The sequence below is a fragment of the Dromiciops gliroides genome, chromosome 2 (genome assembly GCF_019393635.1).
Source record: "Dromiciops gliroides isolate mDroGli1 chromosome 2, mDroGli1.pri, whole genome shotgun sequence".
Classification (NCBI taxonomy): Eukaryota; Metazoa; Chordata; class Mammalia; order Microbiotheria; family Microbiotheriidae; genus Dromiciops; species Dromiciops gliroides.
Window position 1 is genome coordinate 410,091,862 of NC_057862.1, and position 26,708 is coordinate 410,118,569.

The 26,708-nt window shown below is 36.6% G+C and overlaps 1 protein-coding gene across 1 annotated transcript in view; it reads left to right on the forward strand.

Annotated features, from left to right (window-relative positions):
- The first annotated feature begins 104 nt into the window (after positions 1 to 104).
- The window catches only part of VPS35 (VPS35 retromer complex component), a 39,345-nt gene continuing 12,741 nt past the window's right edge, over positions 105 to 26,708 (forward strand). The window contains exons 1-10 of the mRNA XM_043985139.1: positions 105 to 235; positions 7,783 to 7,881; positions 15,164 to 15,260; positions 16,024 to 16,147; positions 18,122 to 18,304; positions 19,709 to 19,922; positions 20,354 to 20,437; positions 21,152 to 21,261; positions 22,147 to 22,243; positions 22,338 to 22,486. Coding sequence (XP_043841074.1) covers positions 233 to 235; positions 7,783 to 7,881; positions 15,164 to 15,260; positions 16,024 to 16,147; positions 18,122 to 18,304; positions 19,709 to 19,922; positions 20,354 to 20,437; positions 21,152 to 21,261; positions 22,147 to 22,243; positions 22,338 to 22,486 — 1,160 coding nt within the window. The 5' untranslated portion in view covers positions 105 to 232. The remainder of the gene's footprint in view (positions 236 to 7,782; positions 7,882 to 15,163; positions 15,261 to 16,023; positions 16,148 to 18,121; positions 18,305 to 19,708; positions 19,923 to 20,353; positions 20,438 to 21,151; positions 21,262 to 22,146; positions 22,244 to 22,337; positions 22,487 to 26,708) is intronic.

Genomic DNA, 26,708 nt, shown 5'->3' on the forward strand with positions numbered 1-26,708 from the left:
AGCGATTGGCTTCTGTTCTTGTCCTTTAGAGAGTTCTTTGGGAGATGAAGACCAATGGGCGAACGCGACCCGGGTTCCTGGGCGTGGGCCAATGGAGGGGCGGCCTGAGGGTGTGGAGGGGTGGAGCGCGTGGAAGTGGAAAGGCGGGGCCTCGCGGGGCCGCAGCGTCACATGACGGCGCGGGGCTCGACGCGGGGCTGGTGCTGCTTGCCGCAGGCTCCGGGCAGTCGCCATGGTGAGTGTTGAGGGGGGCAGCGGGGACCCCTAGAACCAGTTCTGCCTTCCATCCCTTCCTCGCCTGTAGTCCGCTACCCCTAACCGTAACCCCGACGGGACGATGATAGGGTGGACTGATATCGCCAAGGCTGGGCCGGCCTGGGGTCGGGGGCGGCCGAGCGAAGGCCGCAGGCGGGGCCGCTCCCCAGGAGGGAGGGGGCGTGGGGTCCCGGGTGGCCGTGGCCGCTCCTAGGGTGGGGAGCAGCCTGCCGCACATGGGACTGAGGCATCAGGGCGGAAGCGGTGGACAGCCGCGAGGCGGGGGGCCTCTCCTGTCATCACGCCGCTGCAGCCGCCCCGCGATGGGGAGGATCCGAATACCTCACAGCCGAGCAAGGGCCCCAGAGCGTCCGCCGTCCTGCGGCTGAAGGAAGGCGCTGGGTCCGCAGACGGACACGCTTGGCTTGGGGTCGTCCCCTTCCCGAGCTCCAGCCCTCATCCGCTCTTCGTGCCCTGCACAATCTCGGCCTTCCTGACTTTGCTTTCTGCGAGTCGGGAATGAATAAAAGGCTCCGTGCACTCCAAGGCCCTTGGTTGGGCCAGCTCCGCCACGTTCATTTGTCAGACCTGTCCTAATGTCAACCGAAAGCCCGCCCCTCATCGAAAATCGGTTGTGGCCCTATGTAAATGAGCCACGAGCGCTTTTGTATACCTTGTGTCACTTCCACTTCATTTCTGGAGCCGAAAAAGAGGTCCTCTCGTTTCCTTATTTTAACTAGACTAACCATTCTCCAACTCTCCCCACCCCACACCTAAACAAAATAAAATTCAAACCTTTTATTCGCTTGTGACTCCTTATTACCTCCTGAATTAGGTTCAGACTACTCTGCCAGGCTTTCAGGGCTCTTTGTAAGCCATGGCAGGGTTAGCCTTTCCAACCTTATTTCCAATTCCCTTTGATGCACTCCTTCTACTCCTGACTCCCACCTCCAGACTGTTTCTCTTTGTCCTGCAATAAGCTCAGTGTGCTCAACCTTTCTGTTATGTCTGGAATGCCCTTTACGCTATCTCTTTACCTGTTGAATTTTACCCATCCTTTACAGTGGAACTTAGATATAACCTTCTAGAGGCTTGATAGCGCTGTATTTTGAAATTCTTTAATGTGGGCTTATGCTGTAGTGTTTTAGCTTTCTTTTAGATTATAACCTCTATGTGTAGAGTGGGACTTTGTACTTCTGTAATACTTAGCACAATGCCTATGCACACCAGTAGTTGCTTAATAAACCTTTTGTTATTGTTTGTGCGATCTCTAAAACCAACTTATTCCATTTAGCCATCCTTAGTTACAGTAGTAAATCATGGTGAAACAGGTGGTAAGTAAACGTTAACTTTTAAAGAAATCAATCTTTATTGGCTATTATAAGTGAGTTCCCTGCCTTCTTGGAGCTTGATTTCTTTTTTGATTACATTCTATGAAAATGTATCTTCTAATGTTTGTTTTAGTCAAAATGACTTAATTGTTTACCTTAGGGAGATCTAGTGTATCTGAAATTATGCTTTCCTTTGGTTGTTAACTTTGTAAAACATTGAACCCCAACATAAAATTATATTTAACATGTTATCACTCATATAATGGGTTGTTTTTATTGGGTTGTGTCTAACTCTCTGTGACCTCATTTTGGGGTCTTGGAGTGGTTTGACATTTCCTTCTCCAGCTCATTTTATAGATGAGGAACTGAGGCTTAAGTGACTTGGATAGGGTCACACAGCTATTAAGTGTCTAAGGCCAGATTCCAGTTTACAAAGATTAGCCTTCCAGATTCCTGGCTCAGTGCTCTATACACTGCCCCACCTAGCTACCCATAATGGATTATAATGTACATTAAATTGGACTAAATTGATCAAAATATTTATGTTCTCTTCCCCCCCCCACCTGTTAGCTTTTGTCTTTATATATATCTTTTATGTACATAGTTGTTTGCATGTTGTCTACCCTTTTAGAATGTGAATTCCTTGAGGGCCGAGGCTTTTTTTTTTTTTTTTGGCCTTTGTATCCCTAGGGCTTACATGATGCTTGTTGCCTGAGTGATATGAGAATTTACTGGTGCTTTTCAATTTCTGATGGATTTTTATTGACATGACTTCTGGCAAACAGGCAGTGTGGCATAGAGAAAAGAATGTTGAACTGGGAGTCAGGAAGCTTGACTAATGGAGCTGCCTCCCTAGCCTTGCCACTAACCAGCTATATGACCTTGGAGCACTCCCTTAATCTATTTGCTTTTCAGCCTCCTCATCTGTAAAATGAGATTAGAATAATATTCTCTAAGGTCTTTATCAGCATAAAAATTTTTGTGGTTTTATTTTCTCAATGTTGAACCCATTTTATTGGGAGCTAGGTTATGAATAATTCATCATAAAATATGTGCAGCTATGATATCTGAATTAAAATTATAACATTATAGGATTTTTAATATTACTATCATAGAATATGGCAGAGAAACTTATTCTGTATACCTAAAATTTGTAAATATGGGAAGACTGATTTTGTCAGAATGAGGAATTTTTGTTGTGAGAATTTATCATTGAAAATTACCTTGGTTGTGATTTAGATAATCTCTGTATGCCTTAAGTACTTCCCTAGGATTTAAGTAAGCCCAGTACTAACTCTATTGTGCCCGCTGCTCTTTGTAGCCCTGTAGAAGGAATCTCTTTTGGAAAGTAGCACGCAACATTTTTATTGAATTAAATTTGTAGATATTTAGAGTGATAAGCACCTAAGAAATATTTGGAGAAACTTATAAACAGAAGAGCTAAGAATATATTGAAGGAGTGATGAGGTATTTGGGAAATTACAAGCTTTTTTGGTGGGACAAAAAAGTGTAAGAAAGATTTTTCTTGGATTGTCAGTTCTGTATGGCTGCTTTTTAATCTCCACCCCCCCCTCCCCCCATGGCATGGTTTTTCCAAGTCATTGGTAATCCTGTGGTATTTACTAAAGCCTTTATTTTGTTCCTTGTAATATATATATATATACACACACACACACACACACACACACACACACACACACACACACACACACACACACACACACACACACACACACACACACATATACACATACACATACCTTTTCTGTTGTTTGGTTTTGGTTTTGGTTTTGGTTTTGGTTTTGGTTTTGGTTGGGGCAATGAGGGTTAAGTGACTTGCCCAGAGCCACACAGCTAGTAAGTGTCAAGTGTCTGAGGTCGAATTTGAACTCAGGTACTCCTGAATCCAGGGCTGGTGCTCTATCCACTGTGCCATATGTATACCTTTGGAGCATAGTTCCAAATTGCTCTCCAGAATGGTTGGATCACTTAATAGCTCCACTAACAATGCATTAGTGTTCCAATTTTTCCACTGCTTCTCCAACATTTATTTCTTTTTTTGTCATATTAGCCAATCTGATAGGTGTGAGGTAGTACCTCAAAGTTGTTTTAATTTTCATTTCTCTGATCAATAGTGATTTAGAGCATTTTTTCATATGGCAATAGATAGCTTTGACTTCTTCATCAGAAAACTGCCTGTTCATATCCTTTGACCATTTCTCAATTGGGGAATGACTTGGTTTCTTATAAATTTGATTTAATTCCCAATATATTTTAGAAATGAGGCCTTTATCAGAAATGCTGGCTGTAAAAATTGTTTCCCAGTTTTCTGCCTCCCTTCTAATTTTGGCTGCATTGCTTCTGTTTGTATAAAAGCTTTTTTTTTTTTTTTTTTAGTTTTTTTTTTTTTTTAGTGAGGCAATTGGGGTTAAGTGACTTGCCCAGGGTCACACAGCTAGTAAGTGTTAAGTGTCTGAGGCCAGTTTTGAACTCAGGTACTCCTGAATCCAGGGCCGGTGCTTTATCCACTGCACCATCTAGCTGCCCCTGTATAAAAGCTTTTTAATTTAATGTAATCAAAGTCTTCCATCTTGCTTTCCATAATATTCTCTATCTCTTGTTTAGACATAAATTGTTTTCTTCTCCATAGATCTGAGAGGTATACTATTCCTTTCTCTCCTAATTTATCTATGGTATCACCCTTTATGTCTAAATCTTGAACCCATTTTGACCTTATTTTTGTATAAGGTATAAGATGTTGGTCTATTCCTAGTTTCTGCCATACTATCTTCCAGTTTTCCCAGCAGTTTTTGTCAAATACCAAGTTTATCAAACAGTAGATTACTATAGTCATTTACCACTGTGTCTCCTGTGCCTAACCTATTCCATTGATCTACCACTCTATTTCTTAGCCAGTACCACGTAGTTTTGATGACTGCCGCTTTATAGTATAGCTTCAGATTTGGTATGGCTAGTCCGCCTTCCTGTGCATTTTTTTTCATTAATTCCCTTGATATTCTTGACTTTTTGTTTTTCCAGATAAATTTTGTTATTATTTTTTTCTAGGTCTATAAAATAATTTTTTGGTAGTTTGATTGGTATGGCACTGAATAGGTAAATTAATTTAGGTAGAATTGTCATTTTTATTATATTAGCTCGGCTTATCCATGAGCAATTTATATATTTCCAATTATGTAGATCTGATTTTATTTGTGTGAAAAGTGTTTTGTAATTGTGTTCATAGAGTTCCTGGGTTTGTCTTGGCAGGTAGACTCCCAAGTATTTTATATTGTCTACCGTTACTTTAAATGAAATTTCTCTTTCTATCTCTTGCTGCTGAGTTTTGTTGGTCGTGTATAGAAATGCTGATGATTTATGTGGGTGACCTGTGCTAAATTTCCTTTGATTCTCATTTATTGTTGTTTTACTGAGAGATTTTATTTGTTTTTTGTCCTGGGTGGTTGTCTGCAAAAGAAATTTTTTAAAGCCTTAAAAAGATTACTGATCCGTGTTACAACAAAATACCTTTAATAACTAGTAATCTATGTTCTATATTAAATTATAATAGATTTGAGGGGTATAGAGAATAGAAAATGTCATTGTTGATTATTTTTTAATGCAATTGACTTGTACGGTTGAGTAAAAAGGCATCTTTCAAAGGATATTCTCCAACAAGTTGTCTGCAATATACATGTTAAAATTATACTAAATTTCTTGACATATATGGCCACAGATCCTCTGAGCATCAAGTGAGACATAAAACAGGGAAATATGTGAGATAAAGGTGTTTGACCAGATTGTGGAGGGTGTCCTGCCTCACATCCAGTGCAATAGGGATTCTGTATAGATGACAGAGGTCCTCACAGGTGCTTTTGTTTGTGAATGGCATTGTGCTTATTATACTGAGTCTTGCTGTACAGAGCTTCCTTATTGAAGTCCAGGGTTATTGAAGAAATTGACCTAATAATCCATCTATCCAGTAAAAGTTAAGTGGGTGAAAAATAGAATGTCATGGGCCTCTAGGTGGCACAGTGGATAAAGCACTGGCCCTGGATTCAGGAGGACCTGAGTTCAAATCCAGCCTCAGACACTTGACACTCTTTGTGATCCAGGGCACGTCACTTAACCCTCATTGCCCTGCCCCCCCCCAAAAAAAAAGAAAAAAGAAAAAGAATGTCACTAAAATTAAATATAGTAAAATGCCTATAGGTCTGTTTCTTTGTCATCATCTCAGTTATCTACAGTTAAGGTAACTTGGCTTGTTTGTGTGGTAATGTGTAAAGAACCCTGTGTTATCCTTTTCTCTGAAACCTATCTTTACCTAGTATTAGGACTCTAATAGCATTATGGCCTCTTTAAATTAAATGTAAAGAAATCAATATTGCTGTTGTTTGACTTCCTGGGAAATGCAAACAACCACTATCTTGTGACAATCCATTATACTTTTGGATAGTAATAATTGTTAGGAAGCTGTGCTGTTGTTTTATGTTAAAAAACTCATTTGTGGACAATTTCCAGACTCAATGTATACATTTTTAAATTGACAATTTAACTTAATATTTTTCTTCTCAAGAAAAAATTATGAATTGGCATAAGACCTAGTAAAACCACTTGGAACAACTTTAAAATAATAGCTTTTTATCACCCATAGGTGTTGTTTAGGCCACTTTGCTAAATTAGATTTTAGATTACTTATTTTCTTCATTGTGGCTTCAGAATCAATTGATTTGGTAGTCTTAGCTGCTATATTTCATGTTCATTCATGAGCTCTTGTTCTCAAGGTTTACTTTGAATCTGTGTAAAAAGCACTGCTGTTTTATACTATTTGAAAATTTGTTTTAAAACATTTAAAATTATTTTAAAAATAAATTAATTTTTAAAAATTTTAACAATTTTTAGCATTTTATACTACTTGGAGACATAGGCTGTATATATAATATGTAATTTTTTAATCTTAAAGACTAGGTTGTTATAAATAAAAGATTAATGTTAGTATTTCCCATTGATGAAAGTAACGATAGCATCATAGGATGATAGATTTAGAGTTGGACAAGGCCTTATTCAGTCCAATCTCCTAATTTTTCAGATGAGGAAATAGGTTGGGAAGTGGTAACTTGCCCAAGATGATCCAGGAAAGTGGTAGAACTGCAATTATAATAAAGGACCTTTAACTCCAAATTCAGATTCCTTTATACCATATCACATTACTGAATAAATAAATGATGTCCCTTATAGTTAATTTTGCAGCATTATAATTCATGCAGTCTTATAGACTTTAGAAAATACAGTGTTTTGATTTCTCTAGCACCTTCATGCTTACTAAGTGATTTGCTCACAACAGATCTGGTGATAAGTGGTGTGAGTACTATTTTATTTGTTTTACATATGAGGAAATGGAGGATCAGAGAAATTGACTTGCTTATAGTTCCACAGCTTTTAAATGGTAGAGTCAAGGACCTGAACCAAAATCCAAGTGTTCTTTTCATTATAGTAGTTATGTTTCTGTGTAATTGAAATGATGTGGAGAGGCCTTTGCAGTATTAGTAATTAAAAGTAATTATAGTTTTTAAATTGTCAGCATTTATTTAATATTAGAGGTATCATGAGATCAATTGAACCATATTGTATAATATTAAAAATCTTGTTTCCCTAATGTTTCTCTTTTCTTATTATGTATTGTTTGAGGAAAGGCACAGTACTTCCATAATTTAGTTATAGGATCCATGATTTCTCAGAACAGAATAAACTTTGATGAACAAAAGACCCTGGGATGAGGAAGGATATGATGCTGTCTTCAGTTTGTCCTAGACAGCACCAGAGGAAGGAATTGTATTGGTAGAGTGGCTGTGCCTGTGGCAGAATGTGTTGGCAGAATGCAAACATCCTGAAACTAGCAGTACATGCTTCTTTGAGAGCAATCTGCTACAGGGATGTGGAGTCAGCTATAGAAGCAGAAGCATTTATTGTAGATGTGACTGCTCTCCCTTAGCAACCTTAGGTTATTAGCCTAATATGTGAAAATAGACATACCTTTCTGTTCAGGAGTTTGTAAGCAAAAAAGTAGAAGTGATTGGCTCTGGGATGTAGAATGGGCCTCAGAAGAACCTAGATATGATGCTGTGGGTAAAAATTGTAGTGATACACATTTAGCAGGGAAAGAGTGGTGATAATAATTTCAACTGTTTCCTTTTTTCAGCCTACAACACAGCAGTCACCGCAGGATGAGCAGGAAAAGCTCTTAGATGAAGCTATTCAGGCTGTGAAGGTTCAGTCATTCCAGATGAAACGATGCCTGGTAAGAATCATGTTGGAGAGACTCTTGTAACTCAGTTGTGTGTTTGTGTCACATGCAATGCTTGTCACAGTCTTGTTTCAAGGGAATTTTTTTTGTCATTAAAAATCATGGTTTTTAAAAAAATAAAATTTTGTTGTTATAAACTTAGTTATTAATAAACATTTTAACATCATAAACAAAAATGATTGTATTTTAATCCATGAAGTCTTAGTTTTTATAAGTAGTAACAACATTGCAGTGTGTTTTTGTTTGCTATGTGTTTTAAAAATATTTTATTGACAGTTTTTTATTTCTTTTGCACCTTTATCTACCAGCTCATCCCTTTCTCCCCGTGTAATTAATAAGAATAGCCAAACAAAACAAATCAACACATTGGCCAATCTGAAACAAAAATGTTTATTGCATTTTATACCTCTAATCCATCACCTCTCTGCCAGAAGGCAGATTTAAGACGATTTGTACTGTATTTCTGTTTTCCTATCCTTCTAATCAACAACACCTTATATACAATAAAGGCTCTATCTAGAAAACCAGAAGCTTCTTCCATTTACTAGTCTGGGAGATGAATTAAGGGAAGGGTTAAGTAGGGGAGATTTATGATCTAATATCCAATTTTAAATCTCACAGGTGTTTGAGAAACAAATAATTTCTTTAGGTTTGGTTTTCTTTCTAAGAATGCTTTGAGTGCCCTTTTTTCCCTTAGTGAGGCAGTTGGGGTTAAGTGACTTGCCCAGGGTCACACAGCTAGTTAAGTGTCTGAGGCCGGATTTGAACTCAGGTACTCCTGACTCCAGGGCCGGTGCTCTATCCACTGCGCCATCTAGCTGCCTCAAGTGCCCTTTTATTCTTGAATGTCCATATTTTTTTATTTATGGTTAGGTTCAGAGTAGGTCATGGTGGGCTGCATCTTGAGCTTCTTGTTTTCTGGTGGGTATAGATTACTTGAATGGAAATTCCTTTCCTTTGTATTTGCACATCTTTTCCTGGTTGCTTGTAGAATTTGTTGTTTTTCTTGTTTCTCAGTGGGATTGTTAAATTTTGCCACTGTGTGTCTTGGAATTTGCAGTCTTGGGCTTTTTTTCTTTTTCTTTTCTTTTCTTTTTTTTTATGTATTCCTTTGATTGGTACTTAGTTGATGTTGTTGGGTTTTGGTATATTTCTTTCATTATGGTGTTTAGATTTTTTTGAATTTTGTTCTGTTGTTTCTTTACTTCCTGTTTCAATATGTTTTGCTTGAATGGAGAAAGTACTTTGTTTTAATGTTATTGATTTTTGCTTCTTTTCTTCCAGATTGTTCTTAATTTCTGTGTATTCACATTCCCAATCAGTTGTCCTGTCTTTTGTTTCTTTGGTGAGACTTGTCACTATAGATTCTGGTTCTATTCTGACAGTTGATTTTGCTGTGCAGGCCAAAAATTCTGCTCTCACATTTCTTATCTCTTTAAAAATACTTAGAAACTGTGTTATGGTTCCATGCCTTCCCCCAAATCCAACGTCCTTTGTTTCATTAGGTGTTAAATAAATTTTCTTTGTTTTATAGCACAGGGTGGGCCAAAAGTCATGAAGGGGTTTCAATATTTAATAACTCTTTAATTTTTAATACCATAGCATTATATACAGTATATATGGGAAATAGATTTACATTATATGTAAAAAATCAAATTTTATAAATGGTGAAAAATAAAGAAAAAAAATTTTCAAAAAGTTATTAAAACATCATGACTTTTGGCCCACCCTATATTTATTAACAGATGCCTGCACTCATTTTCTAGGTTTGGAAACCATTTTTCCTTCTGATGTTTATGTCTTATCTGTTGATTTATCTGTTTATGTTCAAGATCTTTGAGTTTTTTTCTCCTAAGATCTTTTTTAATTTCAGTCTTTTTTCTCCTTATTTAACCCTATTGCTCACTTTCTGACTTTCTTCCTTATGATGGTGGTTTCTCTGGGAGTTGGTTTTCCAAGCTTATCAGCTTCTTCCTATGCTGGATAATTTATGTTTCACCACCCTAGGTCTTTGCCTCAAGTGACTGGGCAGGGATCAGAACTGGTCCCAGCTGGATTCTGAGCTTTTTCAGGCTTAATAGATTGCCACAGAGCTCCCATACACATAATGTCCTACCACATATCCTTCCCTGTTCCCTCTGTTCCTTTGCTCTTCTCCAGAACTCTTTGCAGCAGCCATGGTGCTAGCTGTTGTGGTCTCAGCAAATTTTTTTCAATTTGGAGTTTAGCTCTCCTTTGGCACAGGTTGGGGAGGTATCAGATTGGCTTGTGCATTCTTGTTTTGGGGAGTATGTGGGAAAGGGGTGCTGAGTGGTCCCAAGTTAGATGTTAGTTAATGAAATTTTTTACCTTCTTTGGATTCTTGGTGTTTTAGACCATGGAGAGAGCTGAAATTGCTTTATCTTTGGTGTTTTAAAATAATTTCTATTTGGAAAAGTTTGAGAGATTGTGATGATCAGAGAAAATATCTAGTCTTCTGTTTGTCATATGACCTCATAATGCTAATTCATTCATTCTGTGTATATATTGAACTAAGGAGGCTGACAATTTTCATCTTAGATGTCTATTATACTATAACTGCTCCCTTCAGAGTTACTAATAATCTTTTAATCACCAAATCTAATCGATTTTCTTAATCCTTAGCTTTCTTGACCTCTCTGCAGCCATTGACAGTGTTGAACACCCTCTTCTCCTTGATTTTCTCTTCTCCCAGATTTTCATGACACTACTCTTCTGGGTTTCCTTCTACCTGTCTGCTCCTTTTCAGTCTCCTTTGCTGGATCTTCATCCAGGTCATGTTTGCTTACCAAAATTGTCTCTGGGCTCTGTCTCGTGCCTCCTTCTCGTCTAACACTATAGTGTTTTGTTTGGTGACCTCATCAGCTCCAATGGATTCAGTTACCTTTATGCTGATGATTCTTATATCTACTTATTTAGCCCTAACCTCTCTTCTGAACTATATCTCCAACTGCCTGTTGGGCATCTTGAACTGAATGTCTTATAGACATCTTAAAATCAAAATATCCAAACTGAACTCATTTTCTTTCCCCGCAAGCTCCCCCTTCTTTCTGACTTTCCTATTACTTTCAAGGGTACCAACATCTTCCCAATTTCCCAGGCTTGCAACTTAAGTGTCATCTTAGCGCCTTACTTTTCTCATCCCCCATAGTCAGTATGTTGCCAGGTCTTGTTTTCTACCTTTACAACATCTCTTATTAAAGCCACTTTCTCTCCTCTGACACTACCCTTTTGTGGGCTCTTAACATCTCCCACATGAACTATAGCAATAACTTTCTGGTTAAGTGTCCCTGCCTCAAGTCTCTCCCCACTCTAGTCCATCCTTCACTTAGTTGTCAGATTGATCTTAAAGCACAAGTCTGACCACGACACCCCTTTACCCCCAATATACTCCATGGGCTCCTTCTTACCTCTAAGATAAAATATAAAATCTTCTGGCTTTTAAAGTCTTTCATAACCTGGCCCCTTCTACATTCCATTCTTAGAGCTCATTCCCCTCCACATTCTTCTTGATATATTGACCCTGGATTCCTTGCTGCTCCTTTCTTCTTTATCTTCCAACTCTTGCAATTTTCCTGGCTCTCCACTATGCTTGGAATTATCTCCCTCCTCATCTCTACCTTCTGGATTCCTTTAAGTCTCAGCTAAAATCCAACCTTCTGTAAGAAGTCTCTTCTGGTCCCCCTTAATGCTAATGTTTCCTCTTCTGATTATCTCCCATTTATCCTGCCTGCATCTTCTTTGTACATAGTTGTTTATGTATTGTCTCCTTCATTAGACTGTGAGCCAGCTCCTTGGGAGCAAGAACTGGTTTTGGGGGGTAGGGTGGGGGCTTTTTTTGAGTACTTAGAGTCGTGCCTGGCATGTAATAGGAATTTAATAACATGCTCCAATGAGCATGACTACAGTGTAAATAGCTTTGCATTGAAAAAAATTTAATTCTGTATTTAAAAATTGGGGTGGGGAGAGGGTGGCTCAAAGAAAATAGACTTCAGTTTCTCCTTCCCTGCTAGAATTTGCCAAAATCTGCAGGGTTGTGCTTTGTAGTTAACTGTGTTATAAGACTTGAAAAATTCCATTTAATAAACATTTATGATGTACCTATAACCAAAGATATATTTAGGTACTGGGTATACAGAGATAAATATGATAAAGACCTCGCTTTTAGGAAGCTTAGAGTCTAATGAGGATGGGGGAGGAATATGAGAAGATATATCTATATGGATGTATATACCTGTGTATGTTGTATACACACACACACACATATATATATATATATATATATATATATATATATATATATATATATATATACAAATAGTTGGGAAGTAAGGGATGCATGATAACTACAAATGAGACATCTAGGCTATGCTCATGAGAAATATGATGTGAGGAAAGATGATTGATGGTATGAATAAAGGCCTAGAGATGGGAGAAAGCAAGACAAAAACCTCATAATTCAGTTTGGAACAGAGAACATGTGAAAGTGAAGTAGTAGAGATAAGTCTATAAGGTAAGGTAGGTTGGAACTAGATTGTTCCGGTATAAGTCAGGATTTTATACTTTAGTAGACAACAGGGAACCACTGAAGACATTTGAACATAAGAGTGATGTGATCTTAGTGGTGTGTTGTTGTTGTTTGTTTTTCATTCTTGAAGAGGACTGAGGGAGTGGAGAGGAGGAGCCAGATATAAGAAATATGGTAGAGGTAGAAACAACAGGACTTGACAACAGATGAGATAATTGGTGAGTGAGCGAAAGGGAGGAATCAAAGATGACTCTGAGGTTGTGAGCCTGAATAAATGGTAGAAGGGTAACTTCATCAAGAGAAGTAGCAAAGGTAAGAGGAGGTACAGGGTTGGGGTTTTTACTGTTTGTTTTTGTTTTTTGAAGGAAAAATGAATTCAGTATTGAACATGGTTAGTCTAAGATGCCAGTGGGACATCTAGGCAGAAATACTCATCAATCAGGCAGTTGGAAATATAGAACTGGTGCATTGGTAATAAGTTGGGGATGGAAGTAAAAACTTGCATAATTAAAGACATGGAAATGAAGATATAGGGTATCTAGATGGTGCAGTAGGTAAGAGCACAGGACTTGGACTCAGGAAGACTTGAGTTCATATTCTTCCTCAAGACATTTATTAGCTGTGTATCTCTGGGCAAGTCACTTAATCTCAGCCTCAGTTCCCTCATCTTTAAATTGGGGTAATATTAATGCTTACTTCACAGTGTTTTTGTGAGGATTAAATGAGATAACAAGTAGAGTCCTTTGCAAGTGTTATATAAATGCTTGTTATTATGAACGAGTGAATCAAGACCTTGAAAAGAAAGGATAGGGGCAGCTAGATGGCGCAGTGGATAGAGCACCGGCCCTGGAGTCAGGAGTACCTGAGTTCAAATCCAGCCTCAGACACTTGACACTTACTAGCTGTGTGACCCTGGGCAAGTCACTTAAGCCCCATTGCCCTCCAAAAAACAAAACAAACAAAAAAAAACCAAGCAGGGGATTTTAGGGGCAGCTAGGTGGCGCAGTGGCTAGAGCACCGGCCCTGAAGTCAGGAGTACCTGAGTTCAAATCTGGTCTCAGACACTTAACACTCACTAGCTGTGTGACCGTGGGCAAGTCACTTAACCCCAATTGCCTCATTAAAAAAATAAATAAATAAAAGCTTCAGGGGAAGATGAGCAGGCAAAGGAGGCAGACTGTGTAGTCAGAGAAGGGAAAAGAACTATGAGAGTATATTAGAAGCCAAGAGAGAAAAGGACATAAAGATGGAGGGGTACAGTCATCAGTAACTAGCTTCAGAGCAGTCAAGAATGAGGAAGACCATTTAACCTGATTGATGATAAGGAGATCATTAGTGACCTGGGGAAAATTTGAATTGTGGGACAGAAACTAAATTGCAAGAGATTGGAGAATGCGTAGTGAGAAAGCAGAGGCAACAAGTAAATATAATTGAAAAACAAACATAATGGTTCACTTTTATTTTCCTTTTTTATTTTAAAGTTTTATTGGTATTTTTTCTTTTATAAATCAATTCCCAATTTATCCTCCTCCTTCTTCCCTTGTAGTAAAGAAAAATAATGTAGTCAAACCAAACAATACTATAACCACATTTAACCGTATATGCCATATTTAATCTTAATATATCCTGAATTTTCCTCTCTTTTTCAGAAAGGGAGGAATGTTTCTTATCATTTGTCTTCTGGAATCAGTTCTGATCTTTGTGTAAAATCTGAGTTCAGCTGCCTTTTTGTGTTATTTTTATTTACATTGTTAAAGTAATTTGAAATTTGCTTTATTTGCTCTGCATTAGTTCATACAAGTATTACTTTGTTTCTCTGAATCCATCATATTCTTTCTTAGGACACGATATTCCAATAAATTTATGTACCACAGTTTGTTCAGCTGTTCCCCCAATCATTAGATACTCACCTTGTTTCCAGTTTAGAAACTCACTCTTCAGAAAGAAATAACATTATACTTTGCACATGGTAGTTGTGTAATAAATATTTGATTGAAATTTCCTTAAGTTAATTTTATGATAGGATCCTTTTTATATGTTTGATTCAAAAGAATCCATTTGCCAACTCTCTTAGTGATGGATTAAAAAAATAAATTAGAGATGTTAAAGTTTCATTAATTCACATTTATCTCCACATAATGAAATTTATTGCATATAGGTGCATATAAATATATAAACACTCTCATTTGTATTTACACAATGTATATACAATATGTATATGCATGTAGATTACATATGTAGAAAATGGTAAAGCCAATTTAAATTTATTTTAATAAGATTGTGAGGAAGCTGTGTTAACTTATCCTTTGTGCCTGTAATTCTGTCTCTCCTCATTTCTACCTCCTAGTTTTTCTGGCTTCTTTCAAGTGTCTGCTCAGATTTTATGTTTTCCAGGAGGTCTTTCCTGCCACCCCTGCCCTTTGTCCCTACGCACATGCTAGTCCTTCCCTGCTTGAGATTATTAGCTATATCCTGTTTATATCAAATTAATTCCATGTTATTTCCCTCATCAGTATGTGAGTTCCAGGGACTATTTTTAACCTGTCTTTGTATCTAAAGGGTTTAACACATAGTAAGCACTTAAATAAATTTTCTGAGTGATTATTTTCAAGTAGTATTTACTTTAAAAATAATATTGCTTAAAAACTTGCAAATTTGTAACAAAATTACACCCATTAAAATTAAACATTCTCATCAGTTTATTTTTCTTGATGTTTCTCTTTTATTCAGGACAAAAACAAGCTTATGGATGCTTTGAAACATGCCTCTAACATGCTTGGTGAACTTCGAACATCTATGTTATCACCAAAGAGCTACTATGAACTTTGTATCTTTTGAAAACAATTCCCTTTTAACATGACCACTTTTTGTTAACTATTGCATTTCAATTATGTTTCCATTGTCTTTATCCATGAATATATGCTAAATGGAGACAAGAAAAGCTTTGTCTTATGGTAACTGTTTTTATACTTATGATCCTCTCAAGAGTAGGTTAATGTTAATCTTATACATTTCAGATCTAGCAGTGTTAAACTGTTGGTTATTTCTTACTTCTCTTCCCTGTCACTCTCAAGTTCTGAGATTTTTGATCTATGTTTAAATGACACTTATTTTTCAATTTAATAGTCTTGCTTGATTGTATCTATCAGTAATATTCCAGGGGCAGCTAGATGGCACAGTGGATAGAGCACTGGCCCTAAAGTCAGGAGGACCTGAGTTCAAATCCAGCTCCAGACACTTGATACTTACTAGCTGTGTGACCCCGGTCAAGTCACCCCAATTGCCTCACCAAAATAAATAAATGAATGAATGAACAAAAATTTTAAAAAATCTATAGTTAGTTATTTTTTGCTGCTTTGCTTCATTTTAGCTGGCAGGCCAAACACCTTTAGTCAACAGCTAGCTTGCTGTTAAGTAAGGAAGACCTAATAAAATCAAGAGTATCTTTGTTTTGATATGTTCTTTGGCTGTCAGTATGGAACACTATACTGAAAATTTTATCCCCCAAAGTTGAATGATAACAAGATTACTACAAAGTAATGCTTGCATTTGGCTAAGAGTCTTTGTAGTCCTTAATCATAAGTTGAAAGATATGGCTATTTCTGATGAACTGCACTATTTGGAGGTCTACTTGACAGATGAATTTGCTAAAGGAAGGAAAGTGGCAGATCTCTATGAACTTGTACAATACGCTGGAAATATTATCCCAAGACTGTAAGTAAAGTAGAAATCAAGGACGTTTAAATGTTATGAATGACATTTTCTCCCACCTACAGCATTTCACTGTAACATTCCTTTTTAAAGTACCGTGTTGCCAATCTTAAAATTATTGATTTCTTTCTTATTTCTTCCAGTATCTAAGTAGCATCCTTGATCATATTTACTACAAGCTTAAGTTCAGGGTTTTTTTTTATTCCAAGTTTTCAGAATCATTAAGCTTGCATTTAATTTAATTTTATTTGAAGATTATGACTAAGTTAAACTGCAATTTTTGTTAAGTTTAATGTCAGGATATTGCTTGTTCCTTTGTTTAAAAACATGACTTATATTTTCTACATTTATCATTTTCTGAAGGTCGAGTGTTCCTCTTTACCATTCTAGCTAGACATTGTCTTATTGTTTCCATTTTTTTAATATATAGGTGCTTTTTAGATCATAGTTTTAAGTTTGGTCCTTTAAAAGTAGGATATTTATACAGATTGTTTCTAAGGGTTAAAAAAAAGCTCTAATGTTAATAAGACAATAAGTTTCATTTTCATGTTATTTCAGGACAGTTAGCTTTATTAATGGTCATCTATTTGTTCAAAAACATTATTATTTTGGCAGTATGATATACTTTTTTTGGGGTACAGCTTAGTATTATTTCTTTCAGTGTAGTGCAAAATGTTGGATTTTGAGTCACTAATACTGTCAACATTCTGTGACCTTGGGAAAATCACTTCCATTTTTCTGGGTCTCAGTTTCCTTATTTGTAAAATGAGGAAGTTGGACTAAAAAGCCTCTAAGGACCCAGCTTTAAGTATATGATTCTCTGATTCCCCAAAACCTCCTCCACTTCCAGATTTCAATCTTTCTGATTTGTGTACCATCATACTTCTGGTCACCCATGTTTAAAACCTCAGAGTTTTGCTTCATTCCTCTCTTCATCACCCTCTACCCAATCTTGTTGATTCTACATTGACATATCTTAAATTTTCTTCTCCTTCCATGTTGCTACTACTCTAGTACATGCCCTTATCACCTGGATTATTGCAGTAGCCTCTTAATTGGGGTTTCTGTTCCAATCTATATCTCACCCCCAATAATTCATTCTCCATACAGCTGCTAAATTAATATTCCTGTTATAAACATCTGACTGTGCTGTTCCTGTTCGCAAGAATATTCAGTAGCTCCCTCTTGTTTTTAGGGTGAAGTACAAAATTAGCCTGGCATTTAAATCTCTCTAGAATCTGACTGCCACCTACCTGACTTTACAGACTTATTTCATAATGTTCCTTTATATGCCTTCTTTGATCTAGCTAAAACAACCTACTAGATGTTCCCTGAACCGTTTTTTCCTCTATGATTTTTTTTTTACAGGCTGTCTCCCACACCTAGAATGTATTCTTGCCTCACCTGGGTTCTTACAATACATAGCTTTCTTCAAGTTTCAGGTCACCTGTTGCTCCTAAAGGAAGCCTTTCTTAATCCCAGGAGTAGTTAGTTCTTTCTTCCTTCCTAAAGCATCTTGTATTTACTTATAGTACATATAGTGTCCTCCCATTAGATTGTAAGTACCATGAGAGCAAGGAGTTATCTTTGGATCACTGAGCCTTAAACATCATAGTAGGCATTTGATAAATGTTTGTAAAATAGAATTGAATTTAAAGACATACAAATATGAAGAACTCATTTAGATCATTGTGGCTTTTGTTAGGGTTACTGGTAATTTTTTTTTCTATAACCTTTACAGATTGTATTTTCTTTTAATTCAGATAGTATTCTCATTGTGGTAAAGGATGTATTTGTGGCTACTATAAAGTTAGACATTTGAGACTAGAGGCTTTATTAAATGACTTAATTGCATTTCTTCTGTCTAGATTTGCCTCTTAGAATTTTTTTTCTGGTTGCTACATTTACTTATCTTAGTGGAAAGATTTCTATTTGAATATTTTCATTTTTAATCAGATTTATTCTCATTTCTTCTAGCTATCTACTTATTACAGTGGGAGTTGTTTATGTCAAGTCATTTCCTCAGTCCAGAAAAGATATTTTGAAAGATTTGGTAGAGATGTGCCGTGGTGTACAACATCCCTTAAGAGGTCTATTTCTTCGAAATTACCTTCTTCAATGTACCAGAAACATTTTGCCAGATGAAGGCGAGCCAACAGAGTAAGAGATAATAATTGTATTTGCGTTACATACATAGCTATTTTAATGTTTACTCTCTTTTCAGATGAATATTCCTATAACATTCTTTACCACCTGTTATTTTGTATGACTGTTAAATAAATGGCATGATTATTTCAGAAAGAAAATAGCTTTAATCATTCTACATAGATGAGGATGAGAGCTCTTGTTATCAGGAGTGCTATATTTTTCAGGGTTGGATTTCTTTAAACCCAGTTGGATTTGGGCCACAGTCCTTGAAACTATGCCAAATTTCTTGACTTGGAGATTAGAACTGTGGTCTCAATCTAGTTGGGTGAATTATATATGGATATCCATTACATGAAAGGAGTAGATAATTGAGAATGGACTACATCAGTGAGGGAGTTTTCCTTTCACCTCCATTTCGTTGTGGCTAGAGAGACTTTCACTAAGAGTAAAAGCTATGAGGGGACAGCTAGGTGGCGCAGTAGATAAAGCACTGGCCCTGGATTCAGGAAGACCTGAGTTTAAATCCGGCCTCAGAAAATAAATGAATGAATGAATGAATGAATGAATGAATGAATGAATGAATGAATGAATGAATGAATCCGGCCTCAGACACTTGACACTTACTAGCTGTATGACTCTGGGCAAGTCACTTAACCCGCAATGCCCCATAAAAAAAAAAGCAAAAGCTATGAAATCTTGGTTACTATTTCTTTTGTGGGTAAATTAAATTGATTTCAGGGGGAGGGTTGAAAAGTAAGGTCTGACCATTTTGTTCTATATTTGATATTTAGGGTTTTTTATTTTTTTGGTTGGACAATGAGCGTTAAGTGACTTGCCCAGAGTCACACAGCTAGTAAGTGTCAAGTGTCTGAGGCTGGATTTGAACTCAGGTCCTCCTGAATCCAGGGCCAGTGCTTTACATTTGGTTTTGTAGCATTTTAATCATTTCATCAATAAGTGGACCTGCACTTCAGACCTCTATCTGGTATATACAGAGTACTATAATAGGCACTATGGGGACTATCAAGTATATAGGAAGTTGGCCCTTTCTTCAAAGAACTTAAAGTCTAGCTCTAGGCAAACTGACAGATTTGCATAAAAATTTACCTGGTCTGTGATGCATCAGTTTTCTTAAGGCTTATTCTCTTAAAGTGATATCCATTAGCATAAATCACTTTCTGGTGGGGGGGGGGCGACAAAGAAATCACCATTTGAGTGCCTACACTGCTACTATATTATCCTTACTTCTTCTTCCCCTTGAAATACAAGAGGCAAATGATTTTAAAACCAGTTTTTCTAATTATTTGCCAGAGTTTGCATGTAAGTAAAGGAAGAAAAAATGAGCAAGGGGAGAGGTTGGTTCCATTTTTAGATACCATTCAAATATAAATATTCCAAATGTTGGTTTTATTTCAGTGAAGAAACAACTGGAGACATCAGTGATTCTATGGATTTTGTACTACTAAACTTTGCAGAAATGAACAAACTCTGGGTGCGAATGCAGCATCAAGGACATAGCCGGGATAGAGAGAAACGAGAACGGGAAAGACAGGAACTTAGAATTCTAGTGGGAACAAATTTGGTCCGCCTCAGTCAGTTGGAAGGTGTGAACGTGGAACGATACAAACAGGTTGTTTGTTGTTTACAATCTAGTTATTTCATATAAAATGTATAAAATTTAATCTTTCTGTGGAAGTGTTTTTATTTAACATCATAAAATTGATTTTTAAATGATTTATAATTACTATATAGAAATAGCATTTTCATGCAGATTCTAAGTGATTTTAGTTTGTATTAATAATAACTGCTCACATTTAATATAGTATTTTAACGTTTGCAGAATACGTTCTTCACAACAATTCTGTGAGTAGCTGTGCAAGTTTTATATCATATAAGTCTTTAAAAACATAGTCTAGATATGAAGCATTGGTAAAATAAATTTTTGTTGGCTTAGCCAGTTTTTATAGTGTTTGTAATATTTGGGGGATGAGTTGGGACTTCATATTTCTAAAGACATTAAAAAAAATAAGTAGTTTTCATTTCCCTTATCTTGTATGTTAGATTGTTTTGACTGGTATCTTGGAACAAGTTGTGAATTGCAGGGATGCCTTGGCTCAAGAGTATCTCATGGAGTGTATCATTCAGGTAATGTTGTTAATCTTTTATCTTGTTTTCTTAACTAAATTTTTAAAATTCCACTTTAGAAAGGTTCCATTTTATCTTCTTTCATTTTCATTGGTATTAAAGGAGTCTTGGTAAAATATAAAACAATGCATCTTTGCATAAGAAGTCTCCCTCCCCGCCTCCCCCAAAGTCAGCATTTGAATTAATATTGTACTTTTTTAGTAGCTGACATAAGAAGAATTAATGATTATGGTCCAGGTCTATAGATTTTGTTTTTTACTAGTTTAGATATCATTGAATTTTGGTTAGTATGATCTCTTTCCATCTTACAAGATCCTAGATTTAGAGCTGGATAGAGATCTTTTAGGTCATCTAATTTAATACTTCATTTCATAGATGAGGAAACTGAGGTCCAGGGATATTAAAAGACTTGACTAAGGCCACACAGGTAGTAACTTGAAGAATGGAGATTTGAATCCAAGTCTTCTGACTCCAAATCTCTATTCTATACTGCCTGTGTGCTTGTGTTTAGTGGTATTCCAAGATAGTTTAAAAATATGAACCTTTTAGATGGATTATTGGAATCTAGTTGTATACGATGTAAATTGCCTTTTTGCAAGATGAATTACTGCTTTTGATTATATACATATGTAAAGTAAATGGACTGTATAAAATTGTATAAAGAATCCATTGTAATTTATGGCAGTTATAATGATAATTGGTGTTACTTTTTAGGTCTTTCCTGATGAATTTCATCTACAGACCCTGAATCCTTTTCTTCGAGCCTGTGCTGAGTTACACCAAAATGTAAATGTGAAAAACATAATCATTGCTTTAATTGATAGGTGAGTAGGACAAAAGATTTGGCCAAGTGTTTGCCAAGTTTTGGGGTAAGGACTCTGCCTTTGGAACAAAGAATTGATAAACTTCTAAATCTGATTTATTTATTCACGTCTCTTTCCTTTATTATACAGATTATTTCTGTTTTTCTTTGGTTAGACAACAAATAATTTAACAAGTACTTGAGTGTCTACTATGTGCTTAATTTAGGCATGCACAAATTGTAGCTCTTCATTGCAGGAAATGCAGTGTTGTTTTCTGTGACCTTGTGACTAATATTTAAAGACCTACTGGATTTATAAATTTGCTAACAGAAAGCACCATTAGGTCTTTAAATGTTAGTCACAAGGTTGCTGCAAACAGCACTGCCTTTGACTGTAAGAGGGATGGTGTTGGGGTCAGAAAGACCTGGCTTCAAATCCCACCTTTGGCTCTTTATTAGCAACTTGGTACTAGGCAAATTACTTCTCTCATACTAATGGAATCCTAGATCCTATTGATATTTGTATATTCTTGTTACCATATTTAGATTTCTAAACCTTGTAAAAAACAGTATGAGAGATTTGGAGGCTTCAAGGCTTTGCTTAGACTTTTTTTTTTAACTTAGTATGGTAGGAAGGCCTTGTTAAAGAGGTAGGGTGACCAAATGAAATATATCAGAAAGCTATTCAACTTAGACATATAAGTCATGAGTCTACATAAATCTTAGATTGAAATGTCATAACAGTAGCAAAAAAGATTTGATAGATGAAAGCTGTCAGTCATTTGAAAGTTGCAAGATCATTGATCAAATGTTAGAAAATTGATGTAGTGCATAGAACATTTCCTATGAACTTTTTAATAAGTGCTATAAATCCACAAGAATTACTAAAGATACTTTTTTTTTTTAGATTAGCTTTATTTGCTCACCGTGAAGATGGACCTGGAATCCCAGCAGATATTAAACTTTTTGACATATTTTCACAGCAAGTGGCTACTGTAATACAGGTATATGCAACATCCCCTCTAACTTCTGCTGAATAGTGTTTTTTTCCAGCAAAACTCTTTATATTAAAAAGTTATGTTTTTCTAAAATTTACAGTCCAGACAAGACATGCCTTCAGAAGATGTGGTGTCTTTACAAGTGTCTCTCATTAACCTTGCTATGAAGTGCTATCCAGATCGTGTGGATTATGTTGATAAAGTGTTAGAAACAACGGTGGAAATATTTAATAAGCTAAATCTAGAACAGTAAGTAGAAATGTAAACTTTTACTAGACACTTTACAAAATACTACTTTTCCTAGAATAGCTTCTGCTATTCCTTTTCTTTTAGAAGACTTGGGATATATTCTAAATATTTCTGAGACTGGCATACTTGGTGACAGAAAAAGGGTAACAAAATGATACTATTGGGGGCAGCTAGGTGGCACAGTGGATGAAGCACCGGCTCTGGATCAGGAGGACCTGAGTTCAAATCCGACCTCAGACACATGACATTTACTAGCTGTGTGACCCTGAGCAAGTCACTTAACCCTCATTGCCCCCCCCTCCTTTTCCCCTCCCCCAAAAGTTGACAGTATAAATCAGCAGAGTGAATTCTCTCATTAACATATATATGTTATATTTTTCAATTAGAGGGTCATTATTTTTGCTGTTAATTTTTTTCTAGTTTGAGCTTTAGTTATTGAAAAAATTTTTATTTCATATTGTAACAATTGGAATGACGCCATCTGCTGGAGACTTACTGTAGCAACGCTCTGCCATGAAAGGAAGGTCTTTGAGGGCAAGACCATGCATCTTTTCTTTGGCATCAGGAAGTGACGTTTTGCTGGTGGGAGAAGGAAGGGGGAGCCGGGCGCTCTGTCTCTCTCTCTCTTTCCTTTGGACTCTGGTGGAGAGCAGAGCTAGAAATGTGCTCTCCCTTTAATAGATAGATGAATGTAGGCCTTTCTCTCTCTCTTTACCAAATTCTCATTCTCCTTAATAAATGCTTAAAAGCCTAACTCTTGCCAAAGCTTATAATTTATTGGCAACCACTCATTAGATATTTTAGATAGTTTAGCTAGAATTTTAGCCCTTAACAATATTGGCAGTTCTCTCAACATGTATAATTGACTGGTTACAACCAAGCTATTCTAGAATAATGGCAACATCTTGTGGTGAATTATCTGACCCATCAGATTTTTCTCACTTCTTCCCCGTCTTCCGTTTGCATATAGGCTATGTTTCCTTCTTTTATCCCTTGAGTTGGCTAGCGAGAACTCAGTTAATTTTATGTGAAGCAGTCTTTCACACATATCTATGCCAATACATAAGTTGCATCCTCTGTGAATCTTCTGTGAAAGGACATGGATAAGGATTACAAAGAATAAGGTGTAGGTGGATCGCAGTCTGTAATGTTGAAGGAACTTCCCACATCTGAAGTGATAAAGTAGCTGAAACAGATTATAGTAAAAAAATGCTGAAAAGACATTATGGCATAATGTGTTGGAGGGTTTCCTATAGGTTTCTTCACATTCTGTAGGTTCAGCAGTTCAGTCCTCCATCTGTTTTACTCATTCTTGTTCTGTGAATAACACAGTGCTCCTAATGATACATTTCCTTGATATCTTTCACCTGATTTCTTTTGTACAAGTTCTTATTGACCATATGCTACATGTAGTCTTTGTACTCATAATCTCTTCCCTCATAAATTTCTCCATTTAAACAATTTTGATTTGGAAGAGGATTGGAGTATTCTGTGATTTGTAGTCTGATAGCATCACCAGAAGAATACTGGTGCTAAAAAGTTCAGCTTTTGTGTCAGGGAGCACCTTGAGACCACTTAAGGAGCTTGCCATTTCCTAATGAAATTCAGCCTGTTTTCTTCTAATTTAATTCCAGGTCCAAATCCTTGTCCACCTGATAAATTAATTCAATGAACTGCCCATCCAGCTATGTATAACTGTACGAACATTAGACTTCTTTTATCCATTTTTTTTTTCTGTATGGATGATTAGACTAATCTTTTTTGAGTAATCACAGATCTTATTAAGGAGGTTTTGTCATATTCTGGGACTTGATGCAATCAGAACAATGTCATCTGCAAAGTGGACCTCACCAGCTATAGGGAATCTATCATCTTTCATTTGAGATTGTATTAGACATCTTCCATGAGAACGTGCCCCCCTGGCTCCCCCACACACACTTTTTTTGCCTCAATTGGTATTGATAATAAGAGCATCTTTGAATAGTTTTTTTTTGTATTTATATCTTTTGAAGAATATTGTATATGTTTAACATGTATGGGAGGCATCTTGCTGAAGGGCATTTAAAGCTTCTGTAACATGTAGGCCTGACTTGGGTAGGTCCCTTGTTTTAGTTTTATATCAGAATGAAATGAGACCATTGATAGGTCATTCAGCAGTTAACGGAAGGAGGTTTGTTATCCATCGAATAAAAATGATTTTCAACAGAGATCTTGCTGTACTTAGCTTGGGTAAGTGCTTCTCTTTGCCCTTCACCTCCATAAGGAAATGGCATCTGGTCAAGAGGTCAGGGTGTAGTGATTCAAGTGACCTTAGTCAAATTATCAAGCCTGAAAAGCTGTGATTCCTTGTGGGTGGGCCTTTTTGTGCCCTTAGATGACTGGGAAGCTACATAGGCAGAGGCTATCAGGAAGCTTTTTCAATAGAGTTGTGGCTTGAGCATTAGCTCCCTGGACCAGTCAAGTTTTAGAGATAGCTTCTTTGTCTTTCAGGGAATTAGCCTAATCTAGATGTGTGGGCAGTTACGTGGTGCAGTGGTTAAAGTACTGGACCTGGAGTCAGGAAGAGTTCAAATCTAGCCTCAGACACTAGATGTGTTACCCTGGGCAAGTCACTTAACCCTGTTTGCCTCAGTTTCCTTGTCTGTAAAATGAGCTGGAGAAGGAAATGGCAAACCATTCCACTATCTCTGCCAAGAGAACCCTAAGGATCATGAAGAGTCAGACATAACTGAAAAACAACCAAACAATAAAAGACAATTGGTGGGGAAATAGTAATCCTATCATAGTTTCCTTATAATTTTTTTAAAAACCATTAAATAGTGAGACCTTGTATTCTCTATACCTTTAAGTTGTTTGTGTTTTAGTTTCTGCGTTTATTGGGTCTCATTTTTATGATTGTATTATAGCAGTCCTAGGTCGATAGTGGTGGTAGTCCATATTGATATCTTTATCTTTTCCCAATTTTCTATCATCAGTAGCTCATTTGAATAGGTCAGATTAGACCTATTATAGCTACAGAGTATTTTTCTCCTCTTTATCCTTCCAGCCACTAAAGATGTTGATTTTGATCTTTGTGCTAGCTGACTGCACATAGAGCTGATTCTGAAATGACTCCATAATCAATCATTCATTTTTTGTAGTACAGCTCTGTGCTTGCTGGGCCTAGTAGCACCAAGAGAGCAGTGTCATAAAAACCCATAGAGGAATAGAAGTGCTCAACAGTGTCTGATGCTGCAAAGAGGTCAGGAATGAGGTGTGAGAAAAATCTATTATATTTAGCAATTAAAAATCATTAATATAGAAAGAGACATACATTTTTGGACATGGCCACTGTGTAGATTTGTTTTACTTGACTATGCTTAATTGTTATAAGGTTTTTTCTCAGTTTTCTTAATTAGGTGGGGGGTCAGGGATAGCAGGGGTTTTGCATAGTGATGAAAGAAAAGAGTAAGTACGTAAGAAAAGAGTGCCATTGGAACATTTTAAAAAAATACACGAGAAGAGAGGTTCAGAAGGAATCAGACAAGTAGGACAGCTTTGAAAGTCATGTGTAAAATTTATCATATAATTTTCTTTTAAAGTAAGCAATATGAAATGCAAATTCATAGTTTCATTTAATCCTTTTGTATTCTGTGTCTATGAAAATGCTCTTATTTTGGATGTTTAAATTCAGAACATTAAAGAATGAATTTTTTAAAGTATACTAACTTTGGATGGAGAAGGTTTCAGTGTATTGATAAGGTCAGCAGCCAGATTGCAGTGAGTTTAAAGGGAGAAAGAATAAAGGAAGTGGAGGCAGCAACCATAGACTGCTTTTTCAAGGAGTTAGAGAAAAGGAGAACTATAGGAAGATAGCTTTTCAACATAAGCTATCATGATTGCTTGATTAAGGATCTCACATTTGGAGGTAACAACAGTTAAATTAACGTTTTAGGCATCTAAATATTGTGGTTCTTACTATTCTCAAGGCTCTTCTCTGCTACTTTGCCACTTCATGGCCAAAAAATTTATTATTCAGTGTCCAAGGCACTTGTGACATTGAATCTTTATCTACTTAGCAAGACTGGTCTTCAGGTGGCAAATACAGTTTGCTGGGCCTTTTGTAAAGCCTTTTCACTTGGTAGAACCTGCCAAATCTTGTCTGCCATTGGCATGGCCTGTGAGAATCCAGGTTCAACTCTATGTCACAATAGGACATTGAAGTTGCAGTTTCATAACTATT